Raw genomic sequence first — 19,215 nt, 5'->3', positions numbered from 1 at the left:
AGCGAATTAGTAAATACATACGTATGATTAACAGCAACAGATGTCTCCCTAGTTGGACCAGGACCAGCTGTGCTTAGAGAACAAAGACGAAACGAAATTTGTCACAACAAGCAACAATGTCGTCTAGTCTTCTATTAGGTGTTCGATTAACTCCAGATTCATTCAAACGTATGAAAATAGAGGGAGTTAACTTCGATGGAAAAGTAGAAAGCTTAAGAAGTGAAGTGTCAAAGAGGACCAATTTCCCCCAAAATTTTATAGGTAATTACTAATCATCACTTTAGTTTTGCTTTCCTTTGTGTTGTGTCACGTACGTTGACTCGTTAGCTCACAGTTTATGAAATATAATTCCAATTCATTTTTGTATGATATATATTTTTACTCTTTCACTTTTCATGCTTTAAATGATTTCCTAAGACGTTTAAAACTTGTTACCCTGGTGCATGCTCAATCATTCTGTCCAAATGACATAGTTTTGGATTTTAGAGGCCAGAATATTTTCTTAAATTTCGTACTTGCTATATTTTCTGTATTTTTATGGGTTAGTTTAGGTTAGAATTATTGGATTGAGGGGGGCAAGGTTCAAGAACACAAGTCCTCCTTCCCATTTAGCTGTAATAAAGACAGAAAACATGCCTTGCGAGTCTCTAACCCGCCTCCAGTCGCTGACGCTCGCTCAATGTGAATGAAATTTTGGGGTGCACTTTTACTATACGTATCCACAGATTGCAAATATATGAAAAAATTTAGCCAAGTCTTTAATTTGCACATTTTATGTCGAGAACAGGACCCAACGACCCCCTGCGGGGCTTCTAACCCGTTCCTACTCCTACTCCTATTACTACTTATATATATATATATATATATCCCTATAGTAAAACTGCAGGAATGTTGGTTCAGAAAGGAACCAAGCTAGCTACTAATCTATATAGGGGGACCTGTGTTGTAGAACCATCCCGATTTGGGTGGGCTAGAATTCTTTGCTTAGAATTCATACTTTTTTTTGTGTATTTTCTGTGTTTTTGATGGTTTAGACCAGGTTAGTTTAGGTTATGTTAGGTTCAGGGTGGATTGATTTAAATCAAGATTTAAAGCACTTGATTTTTTAAATAAAAATCGTTGATTTAAATCAAATTCCGAAATAAATTAATTTAAAGTGAAAGTAAGTAAAATCCCGTTTCTCTTCTGTTATTTCGATTATGGAAGATAATAATCATAATACAATGAGACTCAAATGTATATAAGCACACTATGAAAACGAGTGTCATGTAGAGAACGATCAGGGAAAATCCCGTTTGAACGGGTAACGGATGAACCCTGTTTTCTTCTCGTTGTAACACAGGGTTTTAAAATTTCTATTCCAGCGGCGAAATCACCATAGACATTTAAGATGAATACTCTTTTGTGTCCACGGGGGGCGCGGTGGCTCTGGTAGAGCGTTCACCTCCGTGCTTGGGGTCCCTGGTTCGATCCCAGCTCGCGCCGTGTGGACTTTGTGGTGGACAAACACCGTGCTCGTGGGTTTTCTCGGGTTCTCCCGTTTCCTCCCACTTTCTGCATTCCACCATTTCACTCATCTCTCATAATCACCGTCTCCTTTAGCCTAACCGGCATAAACGTGGGACGTAAAACTTAAAGATTTCATTTTTTTTTTCTTTTGTGTCCACGTCTATTTGTTTGCTTCCAGATAATAGGGGCGTATTTAAAGGGGTCCGATCCCCTCTCCGAAACAAAAAGAAAAAAATAATTTAAAATTTTGGGCGAAATTTATGTACTAAATACATAGAAATTCCTCGAGATCGTAATACGACAAATTTTGGATGCGTTAAAATATCGAAAAATACTTTTGATAAAGTGGATACTTGACCGCAGTGCAGAACATGCCGTGATCTGCGATGTGATCGCAGAAAATTTGCCGTGCCTGTGCAGGAAAAATTGTCAGAGGAAATAAAATAGCCAACAGAAAAGTATTAAAAGTGCCTGCTATGTATAGATGCCTTAAATGCACGGACAACTCGCATTTGAACTATTTTTCACGTCACATAAAGCATGTTTTTAACAATCAAAAGTGTTTCTTCTGCTGGAACTGATCATCTTGATTTTTTTTTATTTTGGAATTCCTGCAGAAAATGTTTGACTTACAAAAGCTCATCGCATAAAGACAAAGAAAGTTCTGCCATCGGCTAATCTATAGGATCAGAAAACGGTATTCACGAAGAAATTAAATATCGACCTAAAACAGGGAATTCGTGTTATTATTCAGTTCAAAATCTCTTATCGTCGCGAATTCTGTCGATGAATTTAAAGCTTTAAAATATGTAAAATGATAATTATGCCTGTTGTGCTGTATGATTGTGAAACATGGTCGCTTACGCTGAGGGAAGAACGCAGGCTGAAAGTATTTGAGAATGAAATCCTGAAACGAATATTAGGAACAAAAAGGAACGGAAATGAGGAATGGTGAAAACTTCATGATGAGGAACTGCATAATTTGTACCGTTCACCAAATATTGTTAGGGTCATCATATCTTGGAGGCTCAGGTGGGCAGGACATGTAGCGAGAATGGAAGAAAGTACGGACGCTTTCAAAGTTTTAACTTAAAGTCCAATCGGAAAACGACCATTAGGAAGACCCTAGTCGCAGATGGAAGGACAATATTAAGATGGATCTCGCAGAAATAAGAATACAAAATAGAAACTGGATTCAGTTGACTAAGGATAGAAGTCAGGAGAGCTTTTGTGAACGCGGCATTAAACCTCCGGGTTCCATAGGTCATAGAGTTAGTTAGTTAATTTTAGGCGAAATTTATGTACTTTATATGTATTTCGTGCCGCTAGCTAGTTCCAATTGTTTAAAAATATGCCCCTGCCAAATATCAGCAACTTTCGTGAAAAGAAAAGTTATGTTGATATACATTGCTGTACTTTTTCCTTAATGCTTAAGAAACATTGTTTGGGATTGAAATAGGTTAACGATTGGGAATTAATTCAAAATTAAAACCCAATACTTTCACTTAAATGGCATAATTAACATTTAATACTAATTCCTAATGTTTTATCTTCAGTTCGCGACTTGTATTATACGAAGAAAAAGATTTGATTTAAATCAAAAAAATTTACAAAAATGATTTTTTTGAAAAAATCATGGTTTTTTCCACCCTGGTTAGGTTAGTAATTACCCTTACGTAACATCAACTAATTTCTCTTGTAAACATGGTGTTATCTACCTCCAGTTCCAAAATAATCCCCGTACAAATTTATATTAATGCAAACTGATGTGCCCTGGAAATAATTACGTGTTATCCTGTTATATCAAATATTTCATCAGTAAATTCACTTATAATTTCTTAGTTATGAATACGCATTATTTCTCAGGGTTGAAATTGCATTCATGGATGTAGATTCAGTTTACGAGGGCTTCCCCTTGCGGATGTGCGCATCCAGACATGAACCCTTAGAACGATTGTACAAAAACTCAAATTAACTTTTGGTAGATCATCGAGTTTGAACAGGAGCGGAGCAGGAGGGTCCGCAGGAAACAGGCGCGTCAGCGACGAAGGGTATATGCGTAACTAGAATAGTGTAGAAAAGAAACAGGGTAAGTTTTATAATAGACGCTCCAGTTGGTTTCTGCCGTACCGAAAAGTAGTTTATATGTTTTGTTGTAGTGTTTAGTGGCGAAGCGTACTATGAGGCTCTGAGTCCGGGCCTAACCTGTTTTCTACCATATATTTTCTTTATCTTTGATTTCTTATAAAATCAAAATAGTAGGTTGGTAACACTCGGAGACCCTTCCGTCTGAGCCTCCCCAACTCGCTAGACAGGTTTACGGGCTATTCTGCTCAGGGAGCGAAGCTATTATCTCTAGGGATTGCACGCATTGTTGGGAAGGCGCGAAGGCTCGCCTCTGGGAGTTTAGTTTTGGCGTTGAGGGCATCTTTCAGTGCTAATATGTTATGAAATGATTTCCTTAAAACAGAACACGGGAGTCGTTGGCGGGGGTCGGAGGGACGCGTCTCTCCCCAGATGTTAGTAAAATATATTTAAATTAACTATACTATTTTGTGTATATATAACTTGTTGGAAAGAGGATTTTTATTTTGATTAATTCTACCTCCCCCCCCCCCGCGAGATTTAAAAAGTTAACGACGTCAGTGCACAGAGTAAGAAATTTCTGTGTAGTATTGTGTATTTATATTAATGAAAACTTGTTTAATTTAAATATACACTCTCAGAAGTTACTCAGAGTAGCTATTTTTCCCTACATAGGGCCTGGTCCATTGTAGCTTGTGGAATAAGTCTGATACATTAAGCATATTTATAAATTTACCAAACGCTACCATACAGGATAAAATAATATTATTTTTTGTGTAATTTTAGTTGAGTTTTCCATTTCATAGATTCAGTGGGGTATTTACGATTTGGTTTCGGGGTGCATTGCTTGTTTCGGAAGAGGTTTTGCTAAATTTATTCCTGGAAATGAGAAAATTGTGCAATATATATAAAAAACAATAAAAAGTTGCGATAAAATTTCGGTAAGTGCTTAAGCTCGGAAGCCACCCCCTTCAATATGCCACTCCATAGAATACGATATTAAATATCTTGAGTTGATTGAAATAAAGTTCCTTCTGAGTATTGACATTTCTAGTGAAGTCATTATCACGTGATGTATTAGTTAAGTGCAGTATTGTACTTACTTTAAAGTAGAACATGCAAGTAACAAACGCTTATTTAAAAAAAAAAAAAAAAAAAAAAAAAAAAAAAACAGCAAATGAGGAGAAAATTCCCCTCATTTCCCCTGCAAATCCCAGACAGAACAAAATATGAACTGCACTTCAAAATATTGTAGTGGAGCTAAATGGGAATATTCCACTAGTACATATTGCGTGTTTTCGTCATGTAAATATTTGTTGAGTAATAATAATAATATACTACTTTTAGTCTATTTTTGCTTGTATAAATATTCATCCTTTCTTGTTAAATTAAACAAAAAAAAAAAAAAAAAAAAAATACTATGTATACATGCACATAAATTTAACTCTAAACAGAGTTAGAAATACAGCTAAGAAAGTTCTTTAGAATAAATAGATTTGATATTTTTTTTTTATTTATTTACTTTTATTTAACTCAACGAGGAAGGTAGAATTCTGACTATAATTTCAAACATTTTATGATACATTAAATGTTATTTGTGTTATTAGTTCATGGGTCTTACCCTACATGTGAGAGTACGCTTCGCCACTGGTGGTGTTAGGTGTCGCCTACAAATGGCGTTGTTAGTTTCTGTATGTGATTAAGTATCGTTTGATTACGTAAATGATGTGTAGTGTGAGCGCACTGTGTGTGTGTGTGTGTGTTCGACCTCCTGTTGCTTAGTTTGCTTAATTTGGTGAATTCTCAGATAACTTCGTATTAAGGCATTATTTTGTAGTAGCTGTGATATTAATGTACTGTACCAGTATTTGAATTTTCTACTGACTTATACGATAGCAAGGAGGAGTTGCTAAAAGTTTTTGAAATGTTATGGTTTAATTAAGTTGGAAATTGATTGCCGTGAAAGTGAGGCAAGTTTGAAGTTGTCCAGGAAGAGAGACTATTTTTTCGGTTAATCGGCGGGTTAATGGGTTAAAGTGCTTTTGGTATGTGTCTACCTTTCGTGGAATATTTTTGAGCAAAGTTACGTGTGTAGCAGATTGTTCATTTTAATTTTCTTTGGTGTTATGTTAAAGAATGTCGATAGACTGTCATTGAACATGAACTTTGTTTGTTTGTTCTGGAGAGTTATCGACTGGACTAGTTTTTACAGGGAGGTTTATATAGAATGGTTGTTGAAGAGTTCAAGAGCCATTGGTGATCCTAAAGTTGTGGCAAAGGTTGACGAGGCGAAGTTTGGTAAGACGAAATTGCATGGTGCAGCGTGATCTTGCCAGTTCTTGTAGCTCAAAATAATTGTAACAAAATTAAGTTGCAGGGGATTCATAACTGACAAACCACTCCAGGATTTTGTATATAAGAATTTGGTAGAGCAAAAAGATAAGAAATTGGTAACCTGGGTTGCCTGGTCGTCTTCCTCTCCTGGTACATGTTCTCCATGTAATTGATAGCCAGATGGCGAGAATAGAAGTCCGGCGCGGATGTAGATAATATCCGTATTTCAGCGGCGATGAACTTAACCAAAGTACGACCGCTTTGCTGAATGTCGTGTAATTCTTCTTGAATGTCAAAGAACTTGAATACAAATGTTACCCTTATAATGCATGAATAAAACTTGAAAGCCTAAAATCGTGGTCCGTCCGTTTACATGTTCACTGTCGTCTCTCTTGTTTCCGTATCCTCATCGTCACTAACCTGTCGTTTTTGTGCAGCAATCTCGGTCATTCTCCCCTCAGTTCAGTGGATTACCACATGAATGATGAAAACGTAAACTGTGTATATTAACGTAAAATAAGGTGATTGTTGGAACGTGGTCAAAGGAAATAACCTGTAAGTTTGTTGGTTAAGAGATACACATAAAGAAGTAAGTCAACATGGAATAGAAATTCTTTCTTGTTTGCGATACAATTGAACTGTTAGTTGCGCTGAAAGGAAATAAAAATAGAAATATAACTTTGACATTGAATTGATGATGAGAATTAAGTGTTCGTAATTTCAAACAAGAAATGTTTATCGTTTTCACAAAATATTGATCCAAAACATAATAAATCCAAAATTTGTTACTGATGATATCAGGTAATTTATCGTGTTGAGACACGATATCTGCACAACACTATCAGACAAAATTTAATTTTCTTTCTATAGAGGTTGCAGAAATGGGTGTTCTTAAACGATTCCGACCTACTAAGTTTAAAAATGAAGTCAAATTCCCCGCATTATGTCACACTTTTTATCTACAGGATACCGTGTGCTTGATTTTATCCTGATATTTGGTGTTGAAGAAAAAATATTATTTTAAAGCAAAGTGTTCTGCTGAGTTATATCACGTATTTTATATTTATCCTGATATTTGGTGTTGAGGAAAAAGTATTATTTTTAAGCAAAGTGTTGTGCTGAGTACAAAGTTTAGGTCGAAGTCAATAGATATAAGGTCATTTAATGGTACTGTCAGCCTTTAGTGGTTGATTAAAAAATCAAATTCACAATAAAAATAAAATTTTAAATATACTTGCATTTTATACTTTTCTAATACAGCTATTTATTTAAGTTGAAGAACTGTATATAAATGAACTCTTACAGCGTACGAAGTAAGAAATTGTGTCCTTTTTTTTTTTTTTTTTTTTTTTTTTACCTTATATAGGGTGCTCTACAAGTCACGCAAACAGTTTAACAATTGTCCACGAAGCAGGAAATTGAACAATGGGTTTTGAGCCTTGTTTCTTTAAAGAAATGAAATTGTCTTACAAATAATACAGATATGAAGAGCATCATACTTACAAATATATACAAATAAACATATTGCAAATATATTACTATGTATCATATAGATATAATACAGGTAATAACACGAAGATGGAGAAGAGTGCAGCTGAAAATATTTACTGGTTTAAACCTTACATTCTCATGAAATATTTACTGGTGTTTAAATATTGTAAGGATCCCCACATCACGACAAGAGCACATGCCAAAGTCATTACCATATAAAAGAGATTATATGACGAATGGTACAATCCGCGGCAAAAAACCTGCAACATGAGCATATAAGTTTATTGTGAAATACGAAGTCTTTTGCTCCAAAATAAGTGTGCACGGGAGCAGGCCGAGGTTTATCCTGAAGTGATTCGTTCCACTTAGACGTTATGTTCATTCCCTGTGCTGTTAGGCGTAGTTTCACAATAAACTTACATCCTCATGTTGCAGGTTTTTTGCCGCGGATTGTACAACAGTTGTAAATTTACAGATTTTACTGTGCCCAATTCTTGCAAGATTTTTTAAGTTGCGAATTGAGATTTTCTCTTGTACACTATTTTGGTTTCTCTCTGAAGTAATCAGCAGTAGTTCCCTATCGCGATAGGATCTCATCTACCTTCGTAACGTGTTTCTATTTGTGATTTTGAATTTGAATTTGATAAAACAATTCGTCTTATTCATCACTCACTGCTCCTAATTTCTCGGGAAAGAAATTAAGGTGCGATTGCAGAAAGCGAAGTTTCAGGTACCTTCTACAGACTAATACTTTATAGTTCTGTATCAGGTCACACACCAGTTTTTCATAGTCTTCAGCTTTCTTGTTTCGTAATAAGCCTGCGACAACTCTCTTGAAAGATAACCATGCGACCTTTTCAGCTGGGTTGAATATTTGTATGAAGTATGTATCCTTAATGAATCTTCTAATTTGTTGTCCAACAAATATCCCTTCTTTCAATTTGGCCTCCGATATTCGAGGAAATACTTGTTGCAAATATTCGAAGCCATCACCGTCCTTCTCCATTCCTTTGACAAATGACTTCATACGGCATAGCTTTGTATGAAAAGGTGCCAAAAATGCATTTGGAGGATCAACTAGAGAAGCATGTTTTACATTTACTTGTCCTGGAACGAATCTTTTCTTTCTGGTCATTTCTTTGTTTGGTAATGCTTGTCAGTGACTCGATTGTCTCATGAACCTAAAAAGCAACAATGGTTGGTGTAGCTATCCTATAAGTCAAGGACCAAAGCAATAACTTTCAAGTCTGCACAGATTTTCCCTTGTATTGCTTGTACTGAAATGCATTCAGTATTTTTATCATGCTTTCATATGTTTCCTGAAGTCCAATAGCTTGTGCTAATGGGATAGATTTTTTTTTTTTTTTAAATTCTTTTATGTAAGAGAACGGCTTGAAGACTATATTTAGATCCGTCTATGGATAAATGCCATTCTTCAGGTTTATGTTCGAAACCCACTGCCATCATTAGTCCGTCAGTGTCCACACAAACACGCATTGAATCCTTCATCTGGACATATGGAGACAACTGTTTGTGTCTATTTCTGTAGAAAGTCATTTATATTCTCATGCAAGAATCCCCATTCTCGCAGACTCGAGCTACAAGTTCAGCATCCTCGTTTGTCAATTTTAAATCACGTACGAGATCGCTTAGTTTTGGTTGTTGTACGAGATATGGAGTAACTGAAGATTCGGGAATAAAATCTTCATCGGATGATACAAAGCCAGAATCTTCTCATGCTGCTGCAACTTCATTAGGTGCGGGGTCAGTTGATGCATTTGGGACAGGCATACTGTCGTCATGAGGTACAGGCCTCAATGGCAGATGAGCAGATTGGATTACATATTTTAAGATTATTTTTCCTTGAATATCCAGATAAATCTGTCATACAAAAATAACATTCATTGTAATGACTGGTTTGTTCTCGCCAAATTACAGGGACAGCAAATGTAATTTTACGTTTATATGTCTATCTATATATGTATCTATGTATATCTATATATCTATTTATCTATATCTATCATATACAGCATGAAACCGCATTGATAAATATACCTCGCACGTCTTACAGCAAACATGAGACGCCCACTCTATCTTGGTCACCAACTTGAGAGCCAAAATACTATACTCTGTAAGCTGTTTTAACTGTTCTTCCAATAGAAGCTGTTTTAACTGTTCTTCCAATAGGTTTTCTCTGATTATACAACATAACTGACACTATTAGATGAATATTTCCAACATCTCTCTCTTTTCTTCATGCCTCCAAGAAAAATCATTCACTCAAAAGACAACTGCGTCTCACAATAATAACTGTCACTGTTATGGTCACAATAATACTGATAACGTCACCTAGGAGTTGGGAAAGCAGTGCGCATGCGCTACTGTATTTTTGTTTCCGAGATCATTGTTTCCAAACGAGTCACTGTTCTGTGAAAGAGAGAAAAATAAGTACAGCACATGTAAAATACTTTAAGTGCTATGTATTCGCACACGGTACATACAATTTTTGATATATAAGTGATAGGGGTCATTACTGAGATATAATATCTAGCATCAAGGATAGAGATGGAATATCCTAACGGGTGATATGCTTTTTGTTCCCAAAGTTATTGTATCTATTATTATTATTATTATTATTATTATTATTATTATTATTATTATTATTATTATTATTGCTACGTACATTTTTACGCTGTATATGGTGGATTTTCCCTTTTTTTGAAGTTTGTCTTCGTCTTTTACAAGTAGGGTACAGTGGATACACATGTTATACCAATGAAATCTGTATTGTCATTTATGCAAAGTAGCTTTAGATTCCTAACGTTTACGAACCGTAACTCATTCTTTTTCTTTTTCGATATTAGCAGTATTTTTGAGCTCCCCAATACCAAGTTCGTGCTCACGCAGATACCTCAGTCCGAGATACTTCACAACCCATTCACAGCATATTGTACAGTCCGCAGCAATAAACCTGCAACATGAGCATGTAAATTTATTGTTAAACTACGCCTAACAGCCCAGGGAATCAACGTAACGTCTAAGTGGCACGAATCACGCAGGAGAAACCTCGGCGTCTTCCCCTGCACACTTATTTTGGAGCAAAAGACTTCGTCGTTTCACAATAAACTTACATGCCCATGTTGCAGGTTTTTTCCTGTGGACTGTACATGCAAAGTAAATTTGCGTAATAACTCATTCAAATTTGGTAAGCGCGAGCAGAAATGCATATCCATATGATAATTAGCGTAAATTCCGAATCAGAAATCGAAGTCAGATTTATCTAACATAAATTTGACAGCACCCATCTCTTACAAAAATTAGTAAGAATAATTTATATCCTTCAGCTAAGTAGTGTATCTTCATTCATCATCTGAGCAGTACTACTAAATAGTACAAGGTTGCGTTTTTTCGTGTATTAAGATCTAAGTGTACAGTAGGAATTTCCAAGCCACCTAGAAAGGTAAGAGACCTTGGTTGTCCCATATAAAGTTCACCAAAATCACGAATTTTAAAATGAAATAATTCCATGACTATTTTTGATTTACCTTATTTGTTTAACCTGCATGTCTCAGAGTTCAAAACACTTCTGTATTATTATTATTATTATTATTATTATTATTATTATTATTATTATTATTATTATATCTGCTAGGTTAAAGTTTAATGTGCTTTTTTTTTTTTTTTTTTTTTTTTTTTTTTTTTTTTTTTTTTGACATTTGCTGTTTTTGTAATATCTCAGAAACTGACTTAAAGACTTAAAACAAAAACCAATGTGCTGTACACAAAAAGCACTACATTTTACATTATATACATAATACTTCCATCTTGTACATAACACCGTAAAATTAGCTACAAATTCAAGCATTGAAACTTAGAAAATCTCAATTTTCGCACCAGTATTTTACTGTGAAGGGAAGAAACTCAGTTCGAATATTAACACCCCTGGTTTACATGGTTCTAGAGGGCTTATGTGTGAATTTTGAAGCATGATATCCGTTTCTTATATATATATATATATATATATATATATATATATATATTTTTACGAAAATCAAAAATGCAATTATTTTCCCAAATTATGATTTTTGATTTTACTTCACAGTGAAATATTAGTGTGAAGAGTTTTTTTAAGTTTCAATGCCAAAATTTGTAGCTAATTTTGCGATGTCAACGCACAAGATAGTAAAATTATGTATATAACGCAAAATATAGTGCTTTTTGTATAAAGTATACCGGTTTTTGTTTCAAGTTTCTTAAGTCAAGTTGTTTCTTGAGATATTACAACAACTGCAAATATCAAGAAACGCCAAAAATAGCAGGCGTGGGGCACATTTAAATCTAACCCAGGAGATGAGTTATTTTTTACAATGAGAGAAAGATGTTGTCGAACTCTTTAAAGTATGTAAGTTTCAATATTTAAAAAAAAAAAAAAATGAAAATTGAAAATGATCATGCAAGCACCATTGAGTAACTTGCAGATATATATATAATTTTTAAGTTAAGACACGTATTATATTAAGTATCTTTCAGCTTATTTCTTTGATTAATTTGATTGGATTACCACAGATAATATTCAATGGCAAGCTTTTTATTCAGTGATATTGTACTCGCTGTTATCATGGTGTGTGTGAGCTATAAAGTTTTGCATCAACTTCAGTTATTATAGGTTTGTTTTTTTCGTTTTTCAGAGCTTATATATTGTGGCAATATACTGGATGATGATTCAACCTTAAAAGCATGCGGTTTGAAGCCTGGCGTAATGGTTCATGTGTTGAGAAAGAAAGAAAAAGGTGAGTTTTGATGATAAGTGCTATTAAAATGGAAGGAAATTAATAAATGTGTTATTGTACCACGATCATTGCAATCAGTGTACAGTGGGTTTTTATATTATTATTATTATTATTATTATTATTATTATTATTATTATTATTATTATTATTATTATTATTATTATTATTATTATTATTATTATTAAGTGACGTCCCATGATTATTCTGAAGCTAAGGGAGACGGTGAGGATGACAGTGAATGAAATGGTAGAATGAAGAATGTGGAAGCAACTGGGAGAATTCCGTGAAAATCCATGTACACGGAGTTTGTCCACACACAGCCTACTCATCATGACCTGAGATCGAACAATTGACCCTATGTACCAGAGGTGATGTTGAAAGTTTATCGGTGTGATTTTGAGTTTAGCATCTCTTTCATCAGCGAGGCTATATAAGACGTGGACCTACAGCTTAATGTGGGGTCCGAACTGCATGTACATCCGCTGGGAATCAAACCCGAGTCGTCCACGCTAAAGGCGCATACGCTAACTGCTTAGCTACGAGGGAACTCGAAAGTTCATGGCAGCTTAAACATTTGTGTGTGTGTTTATTGTACCAGATAAATGAAAGTCCAATTTACACTGACCAACTGGGCATTCGATGGAGAATGATAGTTTCAAAATAAAGTAGTGAATAATTATACATCTTGAGAGTAGTTATCATTTCATGTGTAGTAATAATTCCATCACTATAAATCCTTTTTCCGTGTCTAGGTGGGTACTAATTGTCTAAACTGACTTCTTTCACTCTGCCATTCTTGGCTCTGTAGGTTTTTTTCATTTTACTCTCTGTTCTTTCCACACCCTTTCGTACTTCATCCTGCCATTTGTTCCTGGGTCTTCCTCGTAACTGGTTTCCTCATTTTCATGAATAGAAATTTCTAGATAAATGTTATTTACTAAATAATATGGCAGGATGCATGTCTAAGAAGTAAATAAAAAAAAAACTTATACGTTAATGCACCCAAAAGACAATATTAAATTTATTGAAATAACGCAAATCACATTAAAGTGTGAAATAGTAAAAATGATTTGTTATTGTAGTTTTAGTTTGCTTGTGTGTTTAAGAGGATTTTATAGGATGCTAACTGAAGGGAGAGATGCCTTGATAATTATTACAATCACTTCTTATAAATACTTTCTCAGTGTAAGTAGTGCGTTTCGTGCCATGCAAACCTCTGGATACTGCTTCATTGGGCCTCTGCACACTGCATTGATGTTTCTGTGTTCCTTCTTTTACCATTCCAGGTGTTATAACTTGTAAATCCACATATAATTGTTGTGTTCTATCTATTTTACACACTTTTCAATTACGTGGTCTTATTTTCAGTTACTGTTTCTATATTATTATTATTTTCAATCGTAGAGCCCCCTGTTCCTCCTCGTATGCTCACGGAAGCTGAAATTCTGCAACTTGTAACGGCCTTTAGGACATTCACTTTGAATCCAGGTTACAGAAATGCACTACAGGTATGTAGATTTATTTATTACTTGTTAGAATTAGCAAAGACTAAGCGGCATGAGAAATAATTTTACGAGATTCAGAAAATTTGGGAAATATCTGTAACGTAGATTTATGTTTGGACAACTCAAGAAATAAGAAATTGATATCATTTTTACAATCCGGATTTTGAAATGTATTTCCGTAAGACCATTAATCCTGAGCTGTACTTTGCGTAAGGTTGAAAATAAACTAAATACTATAAAAGGTTAACTTTATCATTTTTATTTATGTACTTGTATATTAATCTATAATAACAAAGTAAATAAAATATATATTTACTTTGGTATGTCTTTAATTTTTATCCAATATTTCGTTAACTATGTTTTGTTATTTTTGACGAGGGACGAAAATTCAACGAAAAAGCGAGATTCCACCTGGTTACATTCCTGTTGTTTCCAACATTCCTAATTCTCTGTTCTCAGGGATAACAAAAACTTATTTTGGTTTAAATATATTTCCTTTATTTATTTAGATTACATATGGGTAGAAATATTTTTTTTTCCCTTAATGTCCTTATACAACACTGAAGCACAGAACCTACTATTGACAGGTGTTCCGAATCAAGGCCGAGACTTTAATCCGGTGTTGTTGACAGATGCATAGACCGTCAAGATCAAACTTTACAGTGTAAGCTGTTTTCCACCAAACTATTGTGCTTCCAAGAGGGCTGGATTATCAAATGGGGCCGATTACTGGGGAGCTGCGGGGGTTCTCGTATGTGTGTTTCGTTGTCATATAATCAACCACAGATTCAATCAAAAATACTCATATTCTGTAGATTCAAGAAAACTTTGGACCCCCCAGAATCTTCACCCCCTCCCCCGCAAAAAAAAAAACTCTCAACGCATTGCAGATAATGCAAAAATAAATTATAATTGCTTGTCTATTATCGCAAACAAAAGTTCAGATTTTGCGTTCCGTTGCGTTAACGCAAACCATAACGAAATGGAGTCTAATAACCGACTCCGGTAAGTTAATGGAATGAAGTGATGTTTAATATTGTTTAAACACCTGGCTTAAATCAGCCAACTCTAACTACCCTGTTCTTTAAATAGTTCTTTACTACACATTCGAGTTCTTACTTCAGTTTTGTGTAAGTTTCCTGTAATATTCAGTACCAATAATGAAAACGAGCGAAAAATATTATTTTACACATAAAACACCCAATTATTGTATCATCCATTTGTTGCATTGTACCACATCTTAAGACTAAGTATTTACCGAAATATTGGTGAAAATTAAAGATGATGTACCAATGTAAAATAGTATATTATTTTTACTTCATTACGTTGAAATACTATAAATGATCACTTCATTTAGTGCTTCTGGATGATTTTCTTTCATGAATGGTGCACAGTGACTCAAATGTCATGACCTGTGTCTGGCTAGGAAAGAACTGTAAAAGATCGTAGTGACTTTTTAGTACTTCTTAAGATTTGTTTTTGTTACCAAGACGTAGATCTATAGTTGAGTGTGGAATCTGAATCATGTTTACTCCAACGTAGAATTCAACTTGGGTCTGTTGCACGAAAGGCGAGATCGATAACCACTCATCCACGAGGAAGCTTCAGCCCTATCCGCCTATTTGGTGGCTAGCGCGTTACCCTTCGGTGGTGTACGTGACCCCGAACTCAATTTCCGGTGTGAGAATGTTGAAACAATTAAACGCATTACGGTAGTTCAGATTCCAACGTAAACTGTAGGTCTAGGTTTCATATAGCTTCGGTGCTGAATGGGGTTCTAAATTCCAATCCAACTACCGAACAAGAAAACTTCAGTGTTAGTAATGTTTAAACAGCAGTCACATCCGAGACAATTTCTGTATACCATCTTGTCTTTGACTGTTATTACTGGATGTAAACATGAGATGAGGAGCCGAATAGTTTTTATCATATTGATGAAAACATACAAAGATATTACAAAGCACTTACAGGTCTTACATTAATGGGCAATCCAAATTAAATCGACCAATTTCCAGTCAAAGAAGATTGCTGACAAAATTTATTTTTTTATTTATTTATTTTTAAATTTTTTACCTAAGATTGTTCCACATTCAGGGAGTTGAAAATGGGTATTCATTTATTTTTTAGCTTCGCAGGTTTGTTTGTAGCGGCCATTTTGTATAGGCGCCTGAGCGTATTTTGCACTTTTCAGAGGATTCCGTTAAACGCTGTAACTTCTGGGTTTTAAAGATTATGAGTTCAAACCAAATCCATATGAAAGATAATGGAATGGAGAACATTCTGTGTTCTGTGCACATTGGAATGTACTTCAGAACTTCGAATGAAAAAGCTCTAAACATTGAGGTTGGAACCTAGAAATAGCCATTTTGGAATGTACATTTTGAAACGAAATAAATTAGACTCACCTTCAATTTTTTGTCTACATAGAGACTACATAATAGTCAACGTCTCAAACAAGTTTTAGATCTGAGAACCATGTACTTGATTTTTTGGAAATTTATAAACATTGCGAATTTTCGGAAATCGTGTATTTTCACCATCAAATATCTCAGGAAGAACAGCAGTAAAAAGTCTCAAATTTGCACAAAATAGACGATAGATGTTCAGTAACTTGTGAGTAAAATTGCATCACTGAGACTTGAGTGGTTTCTGAGTTATAAGTTGTTGTAATGATGTGAAATTTAACAACTGAACAGATAGTATCTCAGGTGTACAATTTATCTATGTTCCATCAGAAGAAGTGCAGTCAAACAGCAAGAAATTCGAGATTTGCTACTTGTAGACAATGCTACATCATATTATAGATTTGTACCTCTAACGCAAACATAAATCAGATGTTATGAATACTCACAATCAGATGAATTTACTGATTGCAGTACTTCAGTACTTCCAAAACATAGCATGTTGTCATTTGCACCTAATGATACCGTAGCCTGTATTTACGACGAGAAATGGTGGATTGGGAGAGTCGAAGACATCAGTCAGGAAAATAACGATCTTTTTGTTCACTTTTTCCATTCCCATGACCCAAGACCCTATTTTAAACTATCCACGAATGAGGAAGTGTGAGTGCCGATTGCTATAGTTCTCCGAAAAATCACACCCATAAAGTTCACAACTCCTAGCAACGCTATAGGCAGAAAAGAAATAACAGAGGAGTTTCGTTATTGTACAAGATATGATTCATAAATTATGCATACTTTACCCATTAAACATTTCTGTCGTGTTATTTTGACTTTTGCTACGAAGTTTATATCCACGGCTCATGGCTCTTCATGATATTAGTCCTAGTGAAGAAAAATCTTATAACTCAAAAACTACTCGTCTCAGTAATGCAATTGTACTCTCTAGTTACTGAACAACTATCGTCTATTTTCTCCAAATTTGAGATGTTTCACTTCTGTCCTTCCTGAGATATTTGATGGTGAAAATACACGATTTTCGAAAATTCGCAATGTTTAAAAATTTCCAAAAAATCAAGTACATGATTCTCAGATCTAAAACTTGTTTGGGACGTTGTCTATTATGTAGTCTCTATGTAGACGGAAAATTGAAGGTAAGTCTCATTTATTTCGTTTCAAAAAGTACATTCCAAAATGACTATTTCTAGGTTTCCAACCTCAGTGTTCAGAGCTTTTTCATTCGACGTTCTGAAGTACGTCCCAATGTGCACAGAACACACAATGTTGTCCATTCCAGTATCTTTCATATGGTTTTGGTTTGAATTCATAATCTTTAAAACCTAAAAAGTTACAGCGTTTAACGGAATCCTCTGAAAAGTGCAAAATACGCTCAGGCGCCCATACAGAATGGCTGCTACAAACAAACCTGCGAAGCTAAAAAATAAATGAATACCCGTTTTCAACTTCCTGATTGTGGTACAAACTTAGGTAAATAATAATAATAATAATAATAATAATAATAATAATAATAATAATAAAATACTAAATTTTGTCAGCAACCATCATTGGTCGATTTCATGTGGACTGTCTCTAGTATGAATGCAAGGAGAGACGGCTTATTTTTACAAAAGAATAAAAAGTTAGTCAGTATAGTATATGATTGTAATTAGACAGTGAATACTTTGTCCTTGAGTTTATCTTTTCTCTTCTTTTTCTTAAAGCGTTTTCTGGGATTATAATTACATTCTTTAATAAAGTTGTATTAGATGCTGCAGTCCAGTGTGATTGCGATATCTGCGTACTATTGTTTGACCATAATTGTTGAATCTGAAATTTTTGCATTCTGTGAAAGATCCTAATAGCAAGTTTTAGTTTGCTTAACAACATTTTAGCTCTCCCCGGTCAAGTAGCTGGCGTATGTGTCGTTGGTGCGCGTGGTCCCAGGTTCGATTCTCAGTGGGAAAGCGCGTAAAATTTAATTTTAAAATCAGTTATTTCCATTAATTTTTTCCTTTAACCTAAAGGCCATAAGCATGGGATGTTAAACTAATAATGTAATATGTTAAACCGCTGGCTTTCTGGAATTTATTCATTGCATTGCGGTAGTAAGTAATGTTCAGAAAAATGTGCAGGAGCGTAACAAAGAGCTTTCAATGAAAAATTAAAAAATTAAAAAAAAAAAAAAAAAAAATGAAAAGATTTTAAAGTACACATAGTCGTTGCACAAGGTCCTGAGGCCAGTAATGTAATTTGTATTGAACTGAATGTGTCATACTTTTAAAATCTCCGCACTGTTTCAACAAGTCCTTTTGTCTTCATAAAATGACAGATCTTACCTTTGCACCCGTGATCATCATCTTTTAGTTTGTTTGATATTTCGACTCGCTGTAGATTCATGTTCGCAAACTTTTTTACAGGCTAGAACTCCTATAGTATCGTCTAGTTATTTAAGCTCCTTGATGAAAATGAACTCTGAACCCCTGGATTCCGCTAGATTTCTTTAATCTTAATACACTTCGTTTGCGATTATTATCGGTCCACTAACCACAAATAAGAACTGCTATTTCTAATTGTAATTAGTTAATTGTAAATATTTACAACTATGTACAAATTCTTTTTCGTATTTAAATATTCTTTTCTAGTGCAAAAACTTGTTTAGAAAAATGTTTAGACGACATTCAACATCGTGCGTACCACTGTAGTCAGATCAAGATTTTTCATCAGCTACAGTGGTACACGCGATGTTAGATGTCGTCTGAACTTTTTTCTAAACAAGCTTTTGGTACTAATAGACAAGAATATTAGAAATTTGTACAGTTGTAAATATTTACAGTTCATTTATTACAGTAAGTAAGTATACATGAAAACTGATGTGCATAAAGACAAGTAAAAATGAAAATCGAGAAATAACATTTGATACCAAAAACGTTACTAGAAATAGCAATTCTTGTTCTTGTGTTAGTGAACCAATAGTAATTGCAAATGAAGTATAAAGTGAATAAAGTTAGAGTTAGTTGAGTTAGGAGTTAGAGTTGAGTTCGGGGTTCATTTTCTTCACAGTACTTACATAAGCAGATGTTATTTTGGAAGTAAAAAAAA

The 19,215-nt window shown here is 34.5% G+C and overlaps 1 protein-coding gene across 1 annotated transcript in view; it reads left to right on the top strand.

Moving 5' to 3' along the window:
• Positions 1 to 49: 49 nt before the first annotated feature.
• LOC145666461 (ubiquitin-like protein 7) overlaps positions 50 to 19,215 on the top strand; it is a 37,736-nt gene continuing 18,570 nt past the window's right edge. Inside the window, exons 1-3 of the mRNA XM_081733702.1 lie at positions 50 to 261; positions 12,108 to 12,209; positions 13,614 to 13,717. Of these exons, the coding sequence (XP_081589828.1) occupies positions 117 to 261; positions 12,108 to 12,209; positions 13,614 to 13,717 (351 nt within the window). The 5' untranslated portion in view covers positions 50 to 116. The remainder of the gene's footprint in view (positions 262 to 12,107; positions 12,210 to 13,613; positions 13,718 to 19,215) is intronic.

Source organism: Thermobia domestica, chromosome 12 (assembly GCF_964235325.1).
Source record: "Thermobia domestica chromosome 12, izTheDome1.hap1.1, whole genome shotgun sequence".
NCBI classification, from domain to species: Eukaryota; Metazoa; Arthropoda; class Insecta; order Zygentoma; family Lepismatidae; genus Thermobia; species Thermobia domestica.
The sequence above is the reverse complement of the archived record's forward strand: the minus strand, read 5'-3'. Positions and strand labels throughout refer to the sequence as shown.